General features: G+C 38.6%; 1 protein-coding gene across 2 annotated transcripts in view; it reads right to left on the bottom strand.

Moving 5' to 3' along the window:
• rasa3 (RAS p21 protein activator 3) overlaps nt 1–20,722 on the bottom strand; it is a 115,223-nt gene extending 94,501 nt beyond the window's left edge. For both annotated transcript variants that reach the window (XM_004911800.4, XM_002937865.5), the window contains exon 1: nt 20,426–20,722. In XM_004911800.4, coding sequence (XP_004911857.1) covers nt 20,426–20,480 — 55 coding nt within the window. In that variant the 5' untranslated portion in view covers nt 20,481–20,722. The remainder of the gene's footprint in view (nt 1–20,425) is intronic.
• Between the last annotated feature and the right edge of the window lie 759 nt (nt 20,723–21,481).

Genomic DNA, 21,481 nt, shown 5'->3' with positions numbered 1-21,481 from the left:
GCCCCCTGTGTGGCTTTTACTGCCTTTAAGCTCAGAACCTCAGCTCTAACTCAAAAACAGTGCTAAGTCAAGTCAAAATCTTGGTAGTAGGCCTTAAAAACTGCAAATATTTCAGAAACCAATACAATATGAATACAAAGAAAATGGTAAAGTGCAAAAGTGCTCAGGAGTGCTCTGTTTAAGTTTACATCACTCCTCTATATGGATTTAGATCCCCTTTAATGCCGCAAAGCCAATTTTGCAAACTAATTTCCAAGAATGTCAGTAAAAACAAAAGATAGAAAATACGTGAAAACCATAACTTTTTTGTTTTGTCACACAAAACCTGCAAGCTTTAAAAAAATAAAACCTACAAACCTCTAAAACCACAAATCAAAGAAAGATTGTGCAGTTGTAAAAGGGACACCTGCCATGTGGTGTATTTTTGTATTTGTATTTCTTATGGTTTTGTCACATAATATCATAATAAGTCAGGTTATGGCGTAAAAAAAAAAACAAGTATTAGTAAATGCCTCCCCCCCCCCCCCAAAGTGTAATGAAAGCTGAAAAAAAGGAACTGCAGATCCTCTTCACTTCCTCATCTACCAAAGCACCATGCACGTGTAAATGGTTTTAGCCACATCAGATACCAAGTTCCAAGATTTTGAAAATGCCGTACTGACCCTATCTCTGTATGAACATTGTGATTTCACTTGCCTCTTCTCATTGATTAATAATCAACAGCAAATTTAGGTTTCAGTTATTTAAATTGCAAAAAAATGCATACAACATTGTTGGGTTATTATAAAGTTTTTCTCAAACAAGTTAGACAGGTCATACCAGTGGCACATTGGGGTGTTTTGAACACTGCAGCAGTCAAACACCCATGTCCATCTGTCATCACTCCTGATATTATGAAATAGAAAATACAAATTGTCACATAAAATGACAAGAATGTGTGTAAGTAATATGCCAGGCAAAGTATGTTAGTTCTGTGGAAAGCCAGACTACAGTACTATTAACCAATCCACTACAGTCACAATGGTAAATCTATGGCAATGTTAGCAGTCTAACATGATAACAGCAAGTATGCATTTCTAAATTCAACTAGAAACTGCAACATTAACCACACTGTAAATTTAAAAAAGGAAATCCCATTCTATTAAAGGAGTTAATTATTCATTAATTGAAAGAATTAATTTTTCAATTGTCGTGCAGTTTACGTTTCTGACAAGCCAGATGGTCTGCTGCTTTAAATCCAAACCAACAGAGAATATCCTGGTCTTGCCCCTCAATGCAGTCATAGGCTTCTAGAGAATACTTCCTTTTCCCACGCACTGAGAAAGGGCTAAACAAATGCCAGCGTCACACAAACAAGACCACTAGTTATTACAGCATAAAGCATACAGCAACCTACTGGTCTCACCAGTGCACTAAAAGCCGAAACCTGGATTTCTAGGATGGAATAGGTCAGCTGCTGTTAATAATGTTGTTTTACAAGAAAGAAGAACATTTTCAAGGCCGTGGAACTGTAGTACTGAATTGTACAGGAAATGATAAATACAGAAAGGAATTTCATAGATTCCAGATGTACCAAAGCTGAAAGGAAGCACAAGGGGGAAGAAAAGAAATTGCTGCATGAGGCAAAGGGCTGAACAAAAATAAATACACTGGGGGCTATACACTATTATCTAGTCAACTTGGAAAGTAATCACAGCAGTGATGACATTATTTTCCTGTTTATTGAGATTTAGGATAATAGTGAAAGCAAAGAGTCATGCAGTGTGGCTAGCCAGAGACCACAACCTAACTTCTGGGCTTTTAAGGAATTACACTGCCCACGCATTAGTGTGTCTAAAGTGGTCAGTTCTAACTATCCACCATCTTCTGATAAATTATAGAATAAAATAAATTCCAGTCACATGGCAAAAATTGAAACTCTAAAGTAAGGCTCATAGCTAATTTAAGCTTGTAAGATTTTACAAATGTATACCTCCCAACATTTGAAACATGTAAAGAAAGACAAAAAAATGCTGCAATATACAATATGCTGAATATATAGGATATAACTGTCACAATAAAAGTAATTAACAAACATGATTACTGCATGGCAGATCTGAAACCAGTGCTATTAGCATCACACTTTAATCATCAGCCGTTAGGATCAGCTTATATGATAGACAAACATCATTTTCTTTTCTTGATAATTTCCGACAACCCCTAAGCTTAGCTTCTCAGGGCGCACTGAGCATGTGAGTGTTGCAGACGTGTCCAGTCCATGCCCAGTATGGTCGCCCCATGACAACTTTAAAGGACTGGATTTTTACTACAGGTATGGGATCTCTTATCCGGAAACCCATTATCCAGAAAGTTCCGAATTACGGAAAGTTTATCTCCCATAGACTCCATTATAAGCAAATATTTCTAATTTTTAAAAATGATTTCCTTTTTCTCTGTAATTATAAAACAGCACCTTGTACTTGATCCTAACTAAGATGTAATTAATCCTTATTGGAGGCAAAACAATCCTATTGGGTTTATTGAACATTTAAATGATTTTTAGCAGACTTAAGTTATGGAGATACATATTATGGAAAGATCCCTTATCCGGAATACTCCAGGTCCCAAGCATTCTGGATAACAGGTCCCATACCTATACTATAGAGATGTTGAACCTTTAGGCTGGTTCAATAAGTTCATTACATAAAATATGGCATGTCTAGCCATATTCATTTTGTAGAGTTCTCCTTTAATATCGGGACTGTCCAGTAAAATTTCAGACAGCTTGAAAAAGCACTAACAATTTTTTTTTATACAGGTATGGGACCTGTTATCCAGAATGCTCGAGACCTGGGGTCTTATGGATAAGGGGTCTTTCCGTAATTCGGATCTCCTACCTTAAGTCTACTAAAAAAAATAATTTAAACATTAAACCCAATAGGATTGTTTTGGCTCCAATAAGGGTAAATTCTATCTTAGTTGGGATAAAAGGGAGTCTATGGGAGATGGCCTTTCCGTAATTTGGAACTTTCTGTATAATGGGTTTCCGGATAAGGGGTCTCATACCTGTACAAGACATCATTAAAGTCATACACTGGTACTAAAAGGGACACAAAGACTCCAGTCCTGACGCGCCACAAATCCACTCACTACTAAACACTAAATTTTTAACCATTAGGCGTGGGTGCAATGAGGCTGTGACCAATTCATACAGATAGCAACCAAAGATCCTCTGCACCTTATCAATATATGTAGGACATTCTATGCATTAAGCTACCACGCAATGCACTCCCCTTTAAGCAAAATAGGGAGTGTTTGGCCATATATTGCAATATATTGCAAGCTGGCCAACCACATTAAAGTCATCCCCTCTGGCCAGTCCTACACTCATTTTCATCTGATTCATTAGGAATTTGACTGCTTTAATATATATTTAACAAAGAGCCTGAGTTTTACCTGCAAGTTATTTGCTTTCAAAGTTTAGACCCCCAAGTGGTTGCCCTTTTATTGTCTCCACTTGGATCACCTGACTATAGCAGGGAAGGGTGGGGAAAGCTTGAATTATATTGCAATATATGGACAAACAATCCCTGTTTTGCTTAAAGGGGATGACATTGCTTTGTGGTGTAATGCACAGAATGATATAATGTCCCAAATATATTGATAATGGGTAAGTGCAGAGGACCGTGTTGTTGCTGTCTGTATGAATTTTGTGGTCACAAGCCTCATTGCAAACACGCCTAATGGTTAAACATTTAGAGACAAGCACAACTTTTCCTATGACATTTCTGCAAGGTACATATATTAATGGAGACTACAACAGGGCCTTGTATTACACACACATACATTAGATATATTATATATAAATTACCTATTTTTACTTTGCAAGACCTGAGTGCAATTAATATATTAAAAATTACATTAAATTGGCACACCTTATAAAAGGTACTAGTTTAATAATATCTTTGCTTGTGAGTGTGCGCGTGTGTGTGTGTATATATATATATTTTACATACAAGCAAAGTTGTACATGACAAATGTGACTACACAGTTTATATAAGGCATATAGTTTATCTTTCTGTCCCATTTTACAGCTGGTAATCAGAATGAAACCAGGCACAAAAGAAGGATGTCATAACATTACAAGACTCTTCCTGCTAAGAAGTCCATCAGTTTACAGCCTCTCAAGCCAGACGCTGCACTTCCAGAAAGGATTTCTTATTGTGTAGTCTGGGCAGTTATTGTCTTTCACAAATGCCTCAAACAGGACACTCTTTCACCTATTGTATTTAAATGCTGGGCTACTTCCATTAGCAATAGCTATTTATATAAGGGGAGCAAGAAGAAGTTAATATCATTATTTTTTCCAAGTGCAAGGTCACACAGGCTAGATTATGCAGGCTGACAACTCGCTTGCATGCTTAAAAATTCTTCTAGTTGTGCATGCACCCAGGAGCATCGAATCCTCCCGGGTGCAAATGCCTCACGAGGCAACTTCGGCGATTTGCCGAAATCTCCTGCGCAGCGTGTGCCATCCCACCGGCGACTTACATTTTCGCCGGTGGGATGGTAGTTCGGGGAGATTAGTCGCCCGTGACAAGGGAGATTTGTCGCAGGCGACTAATCTCCCCGTGTGCCAGAGCACTTAGGTGTTGTGTCCGATCGCTAATTTGCCATTTATTTTACACTTCAGATTTTTCTATCAGTCCCATTATTTTTTAACACATGCAACTACATTCAACTTGTTGATCCGACACCATTCTACAAAATTTCCTATGTAATTTAGCTCTAAATCAAGGAGACCTTGTGATCTGCAATTCCCAGAGTCCTTGGCTAGCCAGACTTCACATCAGCAGATTATCATTAGAGGGGTAAAATAAAATTAGCCTGTTGCCTGACACGGCAGCTGCAGTAACATACACTGTAAATGTCACATGTTTTTATGAAATAGGGTTTTGTTTTTAGTGATAACATCCAATGGAAACTTCTGTTACAGTAAAAACAACTTATTTTCATTTGTTATGTGCTTACTACAAACCCTGAGGGGTTAATACAAAGGAATGTGTTACATGAGAAATACATTTGAAGAGCGGATAAATTAAAATTAAATTATCACAGCATCAATGCAACCTAGTTAATACAATTGCATAGAGAACTGGGCGGCTGTCAGTATGATGAAAATTTAAGACAAACAGTAGGGGGCTGTTTTACTAATCCACGAATCCGAATCACGAATGGGGAAAAAATCGGATTTGAAACGAACATTTTTTGCGATTTTTTTGCGGATCTTCCACGGGTGGGCGATATCGGGGAGCATTTAGGTAAAAAAAAAAAATAATCCGATTGTTTGGCCCTGGGGCCAAACGATCGGATTATGTGGGCGGCAATGGGGCAGTCGGATCGGGGACCGCATCAACGAGCCGATGCGGTCCCCGATCCGACCAGATTTTCTAACCTGGCCGATCGAGATCTGGCCAATTTCAGGCCAGATATCGGTCGGCCAGGCCGCTCTGCTCTCCCCATACACGGGCCGATTAGCTGCCGAATCGGTCCAAGGGACCTATATCGGCACCTATAGTCGGCCCGTGTATGGGGGCCTTAAGAGTCAAGTCTTTAAATAAGATTTTATCAATTGGTTTGCAATGATGTTTTAGGGCTCAGGCACACGGGGAGATTAGTCGCCCGCGGCAAAACTCCCTGTTCGCGGGCGACTAATCTCCCCGTGTGCCAGAGCCCTTAGGAGTCAGAGCCAATACAGTACAGAAAATGGACTCAGCCAGATAGATACTGATTTTTACAGCAATTAAAAGTACAAATAATGTCAAAACCACTGAAATACTGTGTATTGGAAAGTTGGTTAGATTTAAATTTTTTCACTATACAAAAAATATGGTTTTTCAGTGGACTCAGCATTTGACTGTATATAATGTGCCTGGAATGTCAGCACTCACTGCCTTTCTCTTTATAAAACTAACTAAAATTAATTTACACTAACTAATCCCAAACACAAATGGATTGAAAACCCCTCACAGAAGTGCATGCATGAATACTTAACATTTCAGGGAGGAAAAAAAACACTCCCACTTGCACTTTTGCACAATATGCCTGGAAGTCAGTGGGAACCACAAGAGGTAGTTGGGGGGGTTCATCTGTACGCCAGCAGCGAATCTCACATTAGCTTTTGGTCAGTCTATTTTAGTATGGCCAATCTTTATACAAAAAAAGTCACCCTCCGCCTATGTTACTCAGTGTCTGAAGCAATTGCCACCATTTATGGTAGGCTCTTAGAAATGGCAATGGGATGGAAGTAAGCAAAGCTTGATCTACCACATTTAAACACATAAAGGCCCACATCACACCAGGCATTCAGTATCAACACATCCACTGTGCCATAGTCCTTTAAGAAAAAAAAAAAAGAAATAATTATAAAATGTAAACTGCAGGCAATAATGGAAGTAGAAATATATGTTACAAAAAGCACAAAATAACTCTAACCTGTTTCTTGACCCCAGAATTTCTCCATATGGGTATATGTTTCTAGATTTGGCAAACATTATTCATAGCTACTCATTGCCTCTATAAATACTCATGTGCATACAAATTACCCATAGAACTTGAAATACATATCTTAAAACCTTGGCCAAGGTCACATTGAAGTAACAACATGCCTCATAAAAGGTAACCAGTGACACAGCAATATCACTCCCCCAGCACAAACATAAAGCAACAGTCTTTTCTGTTTTTTCAAATGAATATTGATTTCATGAACTACAAATTGACAATACATTCATCAAATCAGTACAGACAAACTAATTAATCACACCGTGGCAACATTTTCTAGACAGTCTCTAGTTACTTAAATGGCCTTTCTTGGAGTTTTCAGCATTTCTTACAGGGAAAACAATTACACAAGCACAACTGGGAAGAATATAACATAGGGGCAGATTTATTAAAATGTGTGTTTAGAGCTTTATACATAAAAACTCACCCACATTCTAGTTATTCCTGTGGGATTTTTAGAAGCGTATTTATCAAATGGTGAACTCTAACTTTCAGCCACTGATAAATACGCATCTAAAAATCCCATAGGAATTAATAAAATGTGGCTCTGTTTTTATGTAGTAAGCTCTAAACTCACATTTTGATAAATCTGCCCTAAAAAGTGTAGCTTGCCCAGCTTCATTCAAAAGTGCACACCAATAAAGGTGGCCATACACGGACCGATTTTTTACTTACAAACGACCGATTCCCGAACGATCCGATGCTATCGTTAAGTTATCGTATAGTTGGTGGTGTACGAACGATCGTCGGCCCACTAAACGAGCCGACATTATCGTCCCCAAAATCGATCGGCCAGGTTTAAAAATTTTGGTCGATTAACGATAAAATCTGCCAGTTGGTGTGAGTGTCAGACATTTGTCTTTCAACGATTGTTCTCTGCGCATGTCACGATTGCCAGCAGCGGAAGTCAACGACATTCGATCGTATGTAGATGTACGATCGTACGTATTTTACGATAATGATGCGACGAAATCTTTCCCGAATTATCGTTGCCCATGGATGGCATATCGTATGGGAACTCGATCGCCATACGATCGTTTGTCGATATAATCGTTCATCGCACAACGAGCGAAATCGCCTCGTGTATGGCCACCTTAAAGGGACAATTTTCTCCATTGATGTGCAGGAGATGCCAACTATGCAGATTCATTGAAGGTAAACTTCATAGCATACCATATTTATTCTGCTCCATGACAAATTGTTGGCAGTATTCGATCACAAACGAGGGAATATTAAAGAGCCCTCAAACAGGGCAGAAATTAAAAAAAAAACTTTCTAGAGCCAGCACTAGAAAAAGAAAGATTTTTTTACCACTTATGACAATATCTACATACATTTACCAGTGTTTGAAATTGGCTTAACGTAGTATATAAACACTCACACTTGAACAAATAAAGCATTTCCTGCACATCAGTAGCCTAGCACAAATATGCACCTTCGCTTTGTCACCCTTGCAATTACAATTGTGTACATTGCATGTAAAATATTTCACCTGAGCCAATTGCCATTCATTTGCATGTAGAGGTATTTTCAGGTGCTTACAATGGCTGTTGTGCCATCATCCTTAACCACATGGTTTATAGAATACTAGCCCTAAAATATTTTCAAGAAACTTACTTTGGCACTCCGACCTGGCCCATGGCATATGTGCACCAACACCTTAGGGTTGATTCACTACAGGTCGATAAGTTTTATCGCATTCGCGATTTGCTAAAGTATTAACACATGCATTAAGTCGCATATCACGTGCGTTAAATTTCGTGCTACCGCATGCGTTAATTTGAACACATGCGTTAATTTGTGCGCCAAAATAATACTAACACATGATTCACAAACACATAGACGCGCTAAATATTGCATTTGTCTGTGCGAAAATTAACACCTACTTGAGGCAGGCGGTAATTATAGAAAAGTACAGTTAATGAGCTTTTGGCAATAAAATATGGACTTTGCAGTGTGATTTATTTAAGTATATGTTGGCCCTAGAGTGATGCATCCTCCAGTTTGCAGGGAAATGATCATTTTCAGAAAAGTAGTTTTACGAAAGTAATGCCGTGTATGGCTAATATGGCGTGCGTTTTTTCGCACGTGGCGACTATTTGTGTGTGATGCGTTAATTAGCACGCTTTCCGTCAAATACCACACACAAATAGTCTTTGCGACTTAAATAACGCAAACAGCAGCATCGCGTCTAAATTAACGCAAATATACTTTATGAATCGTGCGTTAAAATGCGAAAAATATTTGCGTTTTAGACGCGATAAAAATTTTCATGCATGCTATAAATAGCGCATGTTTTAACGCACTTTAGTGAATCAACCCTCTTGTGTGAAACTAGTGATAAGACTTGAAATGTTACTTTTTTAGATTAAATACTGGGCATTTTTTGGCTGAAAATATGGCAACACTGCTATGCATTTTCTATTCAAGTGAATGGGAGGCAGGAGCCTCAGTGCAGTGTGCATTATTTATCAGGGTGTCATATATAAATGGAAGCTATCAGCAGATTACTGCCTATATGCATGATATATATAATAAAGTCGTATTTTCATATGTGCTTCTGTTCATCAAAATAGAGTGGATTTCACTCAAGGAATATCTTAGATGTACCATGGATATGTTTGCTTGCAGAAACCACTCATCACTACAATTGTGTAACTCTTGCCATGTCATAATTACAGCTAAAAATCTAATCCTAAACCCAGGCTTTGTTAGAATTATTTACAGAGCCCAAATTAGAATCCAAACCCTTAGAATATCCTAAAAGTGCTAAGGGATGTTGTTGTTTGGTGTAGTTTACCTTTTAAATTATTCTAAAATGCTATGCTAATGTCTATTTACACAGATAGAATTATGCATGGTCAAAAAGAAAATATTTGGATACTGGGCTTTTCAAATATACAAGGCAATACAAGACAGGTGTCTTTTTGGTTCAGTCAGTTCTCCTAAATGATGCTTACTATTTATGAAAATTCCACTGGATCCAGAAAGCCCTGTTTACAAGATTTAAAAATGAAAAGAAAAAAAAGACGTGACTGCCCCCATTAATGCATACAATATCTATTCACATTTTAGATTTCATTGCACTTCATCTCGCCTGCTGAAATGTACTTGGAAAAATCAGAGTTAATGGAAGATATTACTCATGAATCTATGACAAACTTTCGTAGTTAATCTAGTATTTGAGATAAATACATTTAGAAGAATAAATTAAAAAAATGAGATAAGCTTAACACAAAATGAAATAATTTAGTTATTTAACCTGAGCTTAGCTCAAAGCAATCCCAGTTCTTTGTTTACAGCACCTCCTTCTTTACGGATACACAAAGAGTGGTTCACCTTTAGGGTAAATTTTTTATGTGTTTTAGTTTTAGAATTATTTGCCTTCCTTTTCTGTATGTTTCCAGCTTTCAAATGGGGGTCACTTACCCTGGAGGCCCAAAAATAAACTATTGCTCTTTGAGGCTACAATTTTATTAATGTTACTTTTTATTTCTTAAACAACAGATCATATCTCAGTCCCTCATTTAAACCACTAGAAAGCTGCTAAAGTAAACTTGACCTTAGCAACCAGACCTGCTAAAAAAAAAGTGAAATAACTGGAAAAACATAAAAAATAAAAATGAAAGTCAATAGCAAATTGTCCCAGAATATCAAAGTCTATGTCATATTAAAATTTTATATAATTAATTTACATATTAATTTCAAGGTAAACAACCCCTTTAATCAGAAACCATGGCAGAATGGCACCAGAGTGTAGAGAAATTAGAATGTCTTATTCCTAGCAACTTATCCCGTGGTCGTTGAGGCACATTTGAGGCACAGCTAATTAACACTAATAAGCAAGGTTACAGTTAAATAAAGCAGGGCTGTTCTCATTAATGCGACTAAACACTGTAGTCGCATAGGTAACCCTTCAAACATAGAAGAAGTAAAAGATAATCATTTATAGGAACACAGCTGTAATTTCCTAGTGTGCAGCTGTCCACTACCTTTCAATTGGCAATACAGACAAGCAAATTCATAGTTGGGGAACTAATGAGAGTGACAGAGAATCAAAATCTCAAGAAAAGTCTGGAAAAGGTGGTAAGGGATGAGAAGCAATGGCACAGAAATTCACTTCCAAATGTATATAACAGCCTAATCAGACACAACAAAGAACCATATATATTGACATAGAGCTATTTGGATTACTTAGCAATCTACTCTTCAAACCATTATCTTATCTTGTGTTACTTACATGTTAAACCCTTATTTCTTTGTACAGGTATAGGACCCATTATCCAGAATGCTCGGGACCAAGGGTATTCCGGATAAGGGGTCTTTCCATAATTTGGATCTCCATACCTTAAGTTTACTAAAAAATTAATAAAACATTAATTAAACCCAATAGGATTGCTTTGCATCCAATAAGGATTATTTATATCTTAGTTGGGATCAATTACAAGGTTCTGTTTTATTTCTACATAAAAAAAGGAAATCAGTTTTAAAATTCTGAATTATTTGCTTATAATGGAGTCTATGGGAGACGGGCTTTCCGTAATTCGGAGCTTTCTGGATAACGGGTTTCCGGATAAGGGGTCCGATACCTGTATTAAGTATATTGTATATTTTTCCACACAATAGAGGCTTTCAAGGCACTCCATTGTCCCTAGGTAGTTCATTTCCATGGAAACTGTCACCAAAATTGTTGAAGCAAGAAATGGTACAGAACTGTTGTGGCAGCAAATATGAATTTACTGCACGCAGGACCAGGAGCTTGAGATTGGCACCAAAACAGCTTTAAAATGACAGCAACCTTTGCTTAGTTTGTGGGTAAATGGTTTATCTGGAATTCCTCATCTGCCTTCTCTTGACCACAGGATCTGCTGCTGTTTGGTCTACCAGCTTCAATACTAGCTATGCTAGGCTAGGCATACCTGATTGAAGTAAAGATGCTTAGGCCTGTGCTCAGTTCCTGGAGACTGGGCAGTACTGAAGAGCTCAACCTAAAGGCAAAAGAGGATGATATAGGTTTCTGTGTCTCCCTATCTCTAATGAAGGAAGAGGCAAGACCCATTATCTAAAAATTCTACTTATAAACATTACATAGTGCCCACGCTCTCCTAGTGGCTGGCTAAACAACTAACTGACAAGAGACATCAGGCCTAAAACATTAAGCCATATATGCATAAGGGTTTTCTTCTTATACTTGTGTATCTTTTAACAATAACATTTTAATGTTTCTTCACTTTCTATAATGTATAATGCAACAAGAACATTTGCCTTAATCTGCCACAAAAAAAAACAACATATTATAAATTTCTTTCTCTTACATAAATCTGCAATGAGTTTACACAAAAAGGTTTATGGTGTTCTGTGTGGAAGCCACTCTTAAGTTCCACATGGAAGCCTTAATAAATTATCATCCACAGGACTGTGTGATGCATATGCTTTGGCAGATCACAGTACTAATAGGACTTTCCCTAAGCAGGTTCAAATGTTGGTAGACATAATGCTTAAACATGATGACAAAAAGCAGTCCTCAGGTATTTATGCCTTTATCTCTTAATCTACATACAACTGCAACAATGCAATATATTTCATAGTTGTTTCCTCTCCAGTCACTGCTCTGCTGATTGCATGGGTAAATATTTTGTTTGCTTTCCTCCAGACATGAACACCACTGCTGTTTTTTGCTGACCTCTCCTTTCCAGTTAGCCAACTACGTGTCCTGATAAAATGGAAGGGAATGTGGTTTTCTCTACATACCTGAATATTCAAGGTAGCCCATGATTATGTTAAACATTAACTAAGTATTGGAAAGAGTGCCAAGCTAATAAGTGATGTACAGACAAACCAAAACAAATGTCACATATGTTTCTATGTGTTTCCTAGGTAGTATCCCTTTTTTCCTCTGTTCCACCCTTCCTCATGAAACGCATATCCAGTACAGAGTACACTCTGCTAGGCTCCTCTCCAGAGAAACACATTCAAAACACACTATGATTGTGTTATGTGGAAGGGTGCAAGCGCCTTGATGAACCGATATTTGGTATGTAGTGGCATCTCCTGTTCTACTGACCTGCTTCCCTCCAGATATCACTGAACTACAAAAGCCAGAATGTGCTAAGTACTGAAGTCAGTCAGTACATGACGGATGCCTTAAAGGAAAAGTAACACTAAAATGTTTTAAGTAAAAAAAAATCTAATCTACCCTTCACCAATAATTGCCCTATCCTGCAAACCACTTAGTATTTTGAATGCTTTATTAGAAAATACCTGCTAAAACTTGGCTTCCGGTCATTTGAAATAAGGCGATACGACGAAGGAAGGAGCAGCATCCACAATGCGACGATCGATTGATTGAGCCTAGCCTGACTCCTTCCTATAAAGAAGGAAGGCTTGGCAATTTGCCGAAATCGCCTGCACAGCGTGTGCCATCCCACCGGCGACTTACATTTTCGCCGGTGGGATGGTAGTTCGAGGAGATTAGTCGCCCGTGACAAGGGAGGTTTGTTGCGGGCGACTAATCTCCCCATGTGCCGGAGCCCTTAAACGTTCCTGACAAATAGTCTACTGCCCATATATTAAAGAGACTCCAAAAATAATTCTTCTCTAGTGTGTAATGCTCAGTGGTTATCATAGCTAGAACATTCCAAATTGCAAATAAAACATCTCCCGGTGTTGACTCTTGCAGCTTATCTCTTGCAGAGATACGAATGCAGGGTTATAGCCAATACAAGAATTATACAATTACCCATATTTCCAGGATAGATTTCCTGCCAGTTCCGACAGATAAACTGTTAAACAGGGAAGTTTACATTTAAATAAACTTTTAGTATGAAGTAGACATTGATTTATTTAACTTTTTATTCAGCATCTCTCCAGTTTGGGATTTCAGCAGCAACAGTTGCAAATTTAAAGGAGACATATCATGTGAAAATTAAGAATTAACTACCAGTGCATTATACTCCTCTAAATATATAAGGATTTAGAGGAGAAATTCACCAAAAACCCTACTAGTTTCACCCATCTCTTCCACTTCCTGCTGCCTACTTTCCCAGGCTGTACAGGGGGGCCGGAGGCACTCGGCACACTGCACTGTAGGGTGTTGGTACCAATCAGAAGCTAGATGGACTTGATAGGGAACTGAAGCCTGTCTTTGCTAGTGTGACTGCAGGGCTGTAATTGGCTATCCCCCTCCTACAGTGCTTTTGGCAGGGACCGTTAGGACATGCCCACCCTTCATCACTGGGGGGGGGGTGATATAGTGATGTAGTGTAGTCATGTAGCCTTTCCTTTTCCTTTAAGTGACCTATACCTTTTCTAGTTATTCTTACTAAACTGCTTTGGGAAAATGACAGTCTAATGTGGCAAGAAATAGATTGAAGTAGAAAAATTATATTTTAAAGTAGGAGCAATAACATTTTTAGAACAATAATGCACTGAAAATTAATCTGCCTGTATGTTTTTGAAGTGTTGTAAGAAGCTGGAGAAAAACCCACGAAAAAAGAATGTTCTGCTTGAGTTATAGTTATAGTGATACTTGCCACTTTACTGTCCAAATGAAAATAAATTAAAGATTAAAGATAATACTGTGAATTTAATAACATTGTTTAAAATGTTGTACCTAAATACATACTGAATGCCACCTTGTGCAATTCCACAGATGCCTGCTACCGTAGTCCTAATTTATTTCTACTAGATAGCAGAGGTTGCATGATTTTTTTCCCTAAGATAAAATAAATGTTCTGCTTAATGCGAGGCAATCGCAGCTAAAAATAGCCAGAGGTAATGGAGACGTGATTTCTCTGAATGTTTGCGTGGGAAGGCTAGAGACAGACACACTGACATTAGACGCTGTAGAATTTAATCCATTGTCTGCTCCTATAACATCACACAGTGAATCTGACAGCTGCGTGACATGGGCTATAGGACTGCAACCCTGCCTCCCTTCAACAGCAATACATTTTCAGTAAATGGCCATATCTAGTCCTTAATTGTAGCTAAGCTGCTTCTGCATCTTTCAGAACAAATGAAGAACTGGCAGGATGCTAGGGGTTGTAATGAGTGAAAAAATATTTACACCAGCACACCCTTACCTCCTCCAGAGAATTACTACTTGGTGCACAGCCTAGAGAGTCGGCAGTCTCCACACAGTCCGGTCAAAATATTTCAGCCAGCACAACAAGTAAAGTGCAAGGAGGGCTTAGCCCTTGCGTGTTTATTCAAAATGCAACGTTTCGTCATGCCTGACGAAGAGGTACGCCCCCGAAACGTTGCATTTTGAATAAACACGCAAGGGCTAAGCCCTGCTTACACTTTACTTGTTGTGCTGGTTGTAATGGGTGAACCATTCGAGAGTCTCAAATAGTTTTTGGCTGACAAAATTCAGGTCTTCTGTACCTGTGACTTAAAGATTGGGCATTCTCTTTCATCACAAATTATTTTCTAAAACTTTGTCACACACTCAAAAGGTGTTCTCCTGCAAGCGACAAACCAATAAGGTGTGCCACAGGCCTTAAAGGGACACAATCATCTGAAAAACACAGATTTTGTTAATATTCAGATGCATTTTGTACAGTGATAAAGCTATGTAGCAGGAGTTAAAGGTATTGTACATTTTCTTCGGGTTATTTACACAGGTGATAACATCAGCAACAATTGTGACTTATGAAAACGAAATCACTAAGGTTATCCATATTGCCAGTCTGAACCACCATATTAGTTTTATTAGCAATGTTTTAGAGACAGTGTCAGACTGGCCTACCAGGATACCAGGAAAACTCCCAGTGGGCCCTCTTGCTTCTATTTAGCCAATTTCATGGTCATTCCCTATTTCTGTACGGGAACATGGAAGCTTGATAGATGGAAGAATAAAATATAGTATGTATAGAAAAAGAGACTAGGATAATAATGAGTTTGAAGGAGGAGAGGAGGAATTAAAGTTTTGAGAGCGGACCCATGGTCCAGGGTTTTCTGGTGGGCCCCTGCCATCTCAGTCTGACACTGTTTATATATTTTGCAGCATTGTACAATGTATGGGGGGACACATACACAGAAAAGCAGACCAATGCAAAAGTACAGAAGATGTTTGTTTGTTAGAGCTATGTCTTTTCATTAAATAAATGTATTCCTGATGGTAACCAATGTACCCTTGGTGTGAACAAAGGCCTAAATCTTGATCTTTTGGTGACCCCCTGGGAAAATGTCTGGGAAGAAATTATTTATATCCCACTACCAACACAAATGTCAAATCTATTAATATCTTCCATTCCAGACTTATCAGAGAACCCTCTCTAGTAAATGTATCATATAAAGTTCCTGTTAAAGACTATTTATGCCAGATCAGCATGTAACTCTTGACAAGACTTACTTGAGAAAAGCAATACAGTAATTTTCCATTTTGAGAAAGGCTGAGGTGTTCAGCCGAAACGTCAGTCCACCATTCATTAAAGGAATCTTTATTTTTTCACATAAGTCCTGTGAGAGCGGCTTCTTTATTTTCTATTCTGTTTCCGGATTTTGGACGCTGCACCCAGGCAGAATTTGTGCTTTACACGTGAGTGCCAGTGACCTCTATTACAGCATGCAAAACAAAATGCCGCACTCACAGGTCTTAGTGAAGATAAAGAATATTATTTATTTAATACAACGTCAAACTAACGTTTCGGCTGCAGCTGCAGCCTTTCTCAAAGTGACTTTGAGAAAGGCTGCAGCTGCACCCGAAACGTTAGTTTGACATTGTATTAAATAAATAATATTCTTTATCTTCACTAAGACCTGTGAGTGCAGCATTTTGTTTTGCATGCTGTAAAAGATTTTTCTAATACTGCACCCAGGCAAGTTTACACCTTACCAGACGTGAGTGCCTGTTACCTTTGAACTTATATATATATATATATATATATATGGGCTTGTGTCACCTTTTTCATAAAATGTGTAAAAAAAACTATAACGTGTCAGGGGAGCCAGCATCACTGTAGGATAGGGACCAATCAGCAGTTAGGTGGAACTAAAGCCTATCTCTGTATTGTGTTAATGTAGGCTCTTATTGAGCTTGTCAGAAACCGTTAGGATTCCAACTTCTAAATTGAAACAGAGGCCATAGTGGACCTATGGGGAGCTCCACTAAAGATAATAATAATTTTTAGCCTAGTGAAAGCTGACATATGGATATATGGCAGAACAGCACAAAAGAAAATAGACCACATATAAACTTTGCACACTAGAAAAAAAAACATACAGGGGTGGTATAGCAATTAGAAAATTTTATATAAAATTACATTTTATATGATCTTATATAAAATGTTCTAATTGCAATACCACCCCTGTATTGTTTTTTCTAGTGTGCAAACTTTATATGTGGTCTATTACCGTGTATATAATGCTCTACTGGGTGGAGTTTGAAACTTTAGCGCCTATATTTATCTTCTATTTGATGAAACTATTTGAAGGGCAAGAATATCTTAGCCTAGAGTGCCCTCCATTACTCTAATTTTCAGAACAAAATCAGATGCCAAATTTAGTGAAAAAATATAATTACAAGAAATAATCTGTTAACCTGTTTCACCACAACTTTTTGCTGCAATAAATCTGTAAATTAAGCACAGCACAAAAATGAAAGATCTGTCACCTTAAATAGCCCTAAAATAAATTCCTTTTAAGAAATAAATGATGTATTTAAAAACCAAAAGAATCCCTTAAAAACAAGCTGTAAGCTATAAATCTTAGTAATAGGACCTTTTTTCTCATTATAACATTACATAGGATTACCCTTAAAGGAAGCATATATCCTAAAATGGGATTACATTTTAATTTTCAGTAACCACACTTATGTAGTCTGCCTTATTTATCTTTAAACATGTGTTTATTTATGTAAGTATTAACTGCCATAAGAGTTGTTCTAACAAGTACACATGAAGTCTCTCCTTCTAAGGTCTAGGGGTGCTATTTCTGATATTTGAAAAACATTATAATAATGGATACAATCTCTAGTGGTCACATTTTTAGAAAGAAGGGAATGATGTTGCTTGGATTTAGTAAAAAGTAACCCAAGACACTCCTCTTAGAACTGACTAACCTCAGCAAAAGAACCCACAAAGCCTGCAGATTCATGAGTTGGATGATGCATGCAAATAGCCACCAAGAGATTTTTATTCTTTTAAAAACCAATTAGCTTTGTCACTATTATTTATGAAAAAAAGAAAAATCACACGCTGGTTTCTGTTGATCAGACGCCCTTTTCAGTCACTTTCTTTTCGTTACAGCCTGAACTTGGGAACCATGCCTAAAGGTGAAAAAATGTATCAGATTTGACACTTGATATGAAACCACAACCAAACTGTCAGTTCCTTTCAGATATCCGCAAGGGAAAGTCTCTCAAGAAAAACATTTGACTGCTATGCATTGCAGAAGCATACTCAGCACAATAGTAATTGTACAATCTCAAGAAGACAAAACAGGACAGTGGAGATGACCTGGCATTCATATAGACAGTATATACTATGGACACAAAGAGTAACACATTTCTTTACATCTGATATGAAATTGGTCAGCATTAGCAAATTTCCGTTCTTTCTAAACAATTTGTAGGCCTCTACTTTTATATTGGAGAAGCAATAAACTATAAACTTCAAATCATAGCAATTTTGTAAGTTCCCTGACCATATTAAGACATGGAGAACCAAGCTTCAAAGTTCTTTTGCACAGGTCATAGGAGTTGGATTTGACTTCTAGTATATCATATTTTAACCCTTTTGGGGACATTAAATCTTTGGGGAGATTCTATGTTTTTCATGTTCCTTTAGGGAACACAAGTTGCCTGGCAACTTCTGATCTCATTCAGCAGAGATCCACCAGCACATAAAGGGTTAAAAGTCAGGGAGCATGATGTTTTAATACACAAGTCTGAATGAACCATATGACACGTGACATCACTAAGGAAGTTATTTAAGGTGTTAGTGTACTATGCCGGGAATATTTTGTCCCCTTTTGTAAAATATAAAAACAATGGAAATCACTTGAGAAATAAATGACCATATAAGGTGACTTCACAAAGCATGGGTTATAACTGATGACATCACTAAGCTCTGTTTTAACAGGGAATAGCCCCTACTGAAAAATATAAGGATAATAGTAGACAAGGATTTCTGCAATTCCAAAATAACTATATTTTACAGCAGGGGATACATTATTATAATACATATGCTTTAGTGAGCCATGTGACACAAACTACATCAAAAACCACCAATTATACTTGGCATAAGCACTGACTTAAGCACTGTTTATAAGGATATCATTTACGGCTCTTGAATATTGAAAGAATCTATTTTACAAGATAAACCTCATTTGTTACATGCAGTGCTTACTGCTAATGCTTGTACAACATGTATTTTTCTACTAAACAGTAACTTACAAAAAAGCATATCAGACCTAATGGGTGAATAAAGCAAGATCAATAACTAAAACGTTACAGTTAACAACATTATAATGGGAAACTTCAGGGTTTTGATGATTTGTCGGTGGGCAGAAAGACATGGGTTAACTCACAAAACACAAGATCTGTTATAAGAAACAAGCTGATCTCAGTTTTATATTCAAGTCACTTAGGGCCTGGTGTTACAAAGAATTTCCACAGGGACAGAATAATGAGAGCATTGTTACATTCAAAATGCTTGCGCTGTCCCAAGGAGATGATTCGCCAACAGGGAAATAAGGCAGACATGTGCATCAACTTCTGCTTTCCACCAGTGTACCCCCAGTGAGTTGCACTCACACAGAGACATTACACATTATTCAGAGGTCAATACAGCATGTTTTACAGTACAAATACAATCCAATACAGTCTTCCTGAAAACAAGATCAGACTAGACTTTGACACCACTCATAGACTTCATGGGATGCGATAGTTGGCCTGAATGGACTGAAAAATGCTGCAACTTTCTTCAAACCTATGAATACAAACTATAACTGACCATGAAACATGAACAGATGCATCTGATCAAACATGGGGTGGGGGGTAAACTTTGTGCGTAAGAGGTCCTACAACAAGAATATCATGCAGATTTCCAGCTGTTGTTAAGAGGCAACCCCTCTTACTCCCCTGCCAGCACTCCAATGAACTTGGCCAACAGCTGGAGGATAACAAACTGGGGATCCCTGCTATATTTTGAGAAAGTAAAACATACTTTCCAACCAGGCTGCCTTGCTTGGATCTGACAGGCATCAGTATATGGTTACAGAGCTCCATTTCACTGATTGAGGCAGGTCAGAGAAGGCTAAAAGCACCCACATGTAAACCGCTAGGCCAGATTCATGTCCTTTTAGTCACAGTATGGGCTGCGGTCCGCAACAAGCGAGGGAATAGGTACAGCAGTAAACATGAGCACAGCATATAGGACTTCAGGTTTCTGGCTAAAAATTCCCAACAACTCTCCAAAAAGGGCTTGTCTTCCTACAAAACAGCAAGTGAATTAAAACTTGGTATTTCTGATACAATCAAGAATCCCACTAAGATGATCTGGTCGCAGGGGGAGCTGTTTCATTAGAACTTATGGCCCTTATGTTTCACTGTGACACAGATATATCAGACATATGTTTAAGTGAAAGAAATAGCGTGCAAATATGATTACAGCTTCCTTTAAGGATGGGCGCCAATGGAAAATGAGACAGGCAGCACAGTAAGCAGCTGGAGATGGATGAGCACTGCAAAGGGGTTTTAGATATTAGCATAGCAGTGACTGCCACAGAAACTGCACTTTATTGGAGACGGCGAGTTGGTAGGTCCATTTGGTGCTTTGCTTCCCCAACTGTGCCAAATAACTTAGTAATGTTGCACAAGGCAGCATGGCATCTCCCTGGCACACACGCTGCAGCCGTCCGAGCTTAGAGTCCCACTCACCTATTTTGATCTTGACACTCTGGAACACCCGTATTCCTTCTTCCTCCACAGCCATGGCTCGGCTCGCACGCACCAGCTCCTTGCACTGTGCTGCAATAGCCCGCGCTCCGCGGGATTCTCTCTGCGTTTCCTCGATATGTTTCCGGCTTGTGCTAGCGCCGCTACCCGTGCTTCTCCTTTCCAACAGAACTTAGCAGAGCGCCAAGCAGCCGCAAGTGCCATCCTCCAGCCCTACCAGCCCCACAGCCTGCAGCACCGGACTGCCCAACTACGCCCCTTCAGCAGTTGATTGGATTGTTCCGACGCTCAGGCACAAATGGGTGTGACCGTAAGAAGTTTGGAGGGTCTGCTATTGGTGCAGTGGGCGAGTAAGGGCGTGGCTTTCTCTTACAGAGAAAGCGCTGGTGTTTAGAAGGCGCTTGCGAAGTTACGTGTGAATTGCGAAAAACCGGTTTATAGCTGAGATGTCATTCAAGACAAATTTTTCATGATTTTTGTGATGATAATTCTCATGTATGCGGAAACGTTAAACAAGAAGAAAAACAAATATATCATGGGCTTAGCACTAGCTAAACAAGCATTTTTATTCTATATAATTATAAGAAAAATAGTTCTAACCCCATCTGCACTAGTGATGCGCACCCCCCTTGAACCGCTTCCAGAACAAAACGTGGTGAGAGGGAGAGCCAATGAGCCATAAAATGAGCCCCAGTACAGCCAACAGTGGGAACCCTAAAATTACCTCCAAGTTCAGGGTGATGGTAGGCTTACTTGCAAGTACCTTAAACAAATGGCATCAATACATGCAATGATTGTGTCAGTTTTGCCCAGCCACACTTGGAGCTGTGATCAATGAGCTTTCTTACAAGCAGTTGTGGTTGGAGGACAAGGGGACAGTTTATCAGACTGCCAATGCACAGATAAGGCTAGTGCCACACAGGACTTTTTCTTGGCCTGGGAGTAAATGCAGGTGAGGATGAGGAGTTGGCCTAGAGGTTAAGTCAGTGATCCCCAATCAGTGGCTCTGGAGCAACAGGTTGCTCACCCCCTTAAATG

Source organism: Xenopus tropicalis, chromosome 2, assembly GCF_000004195.4.
Source record: "Xenopus tropicalis strain Nigerian chromosome 2, UCB_Xtro_10.0, whole genome shotgun sequence".
In the NCBI taxonomy this organism is placed as follows: domain Eukaryota; kingdom Metazoa; phylum Chordata; class Amphibia; order Anura; family Pipidae; genus Xenopus; species Xenopus tropicalis.
Note: the sequence above shows the minus strand (reverse complement) of the source record. Positions and strands in the feature narration are given on the sequence as shown.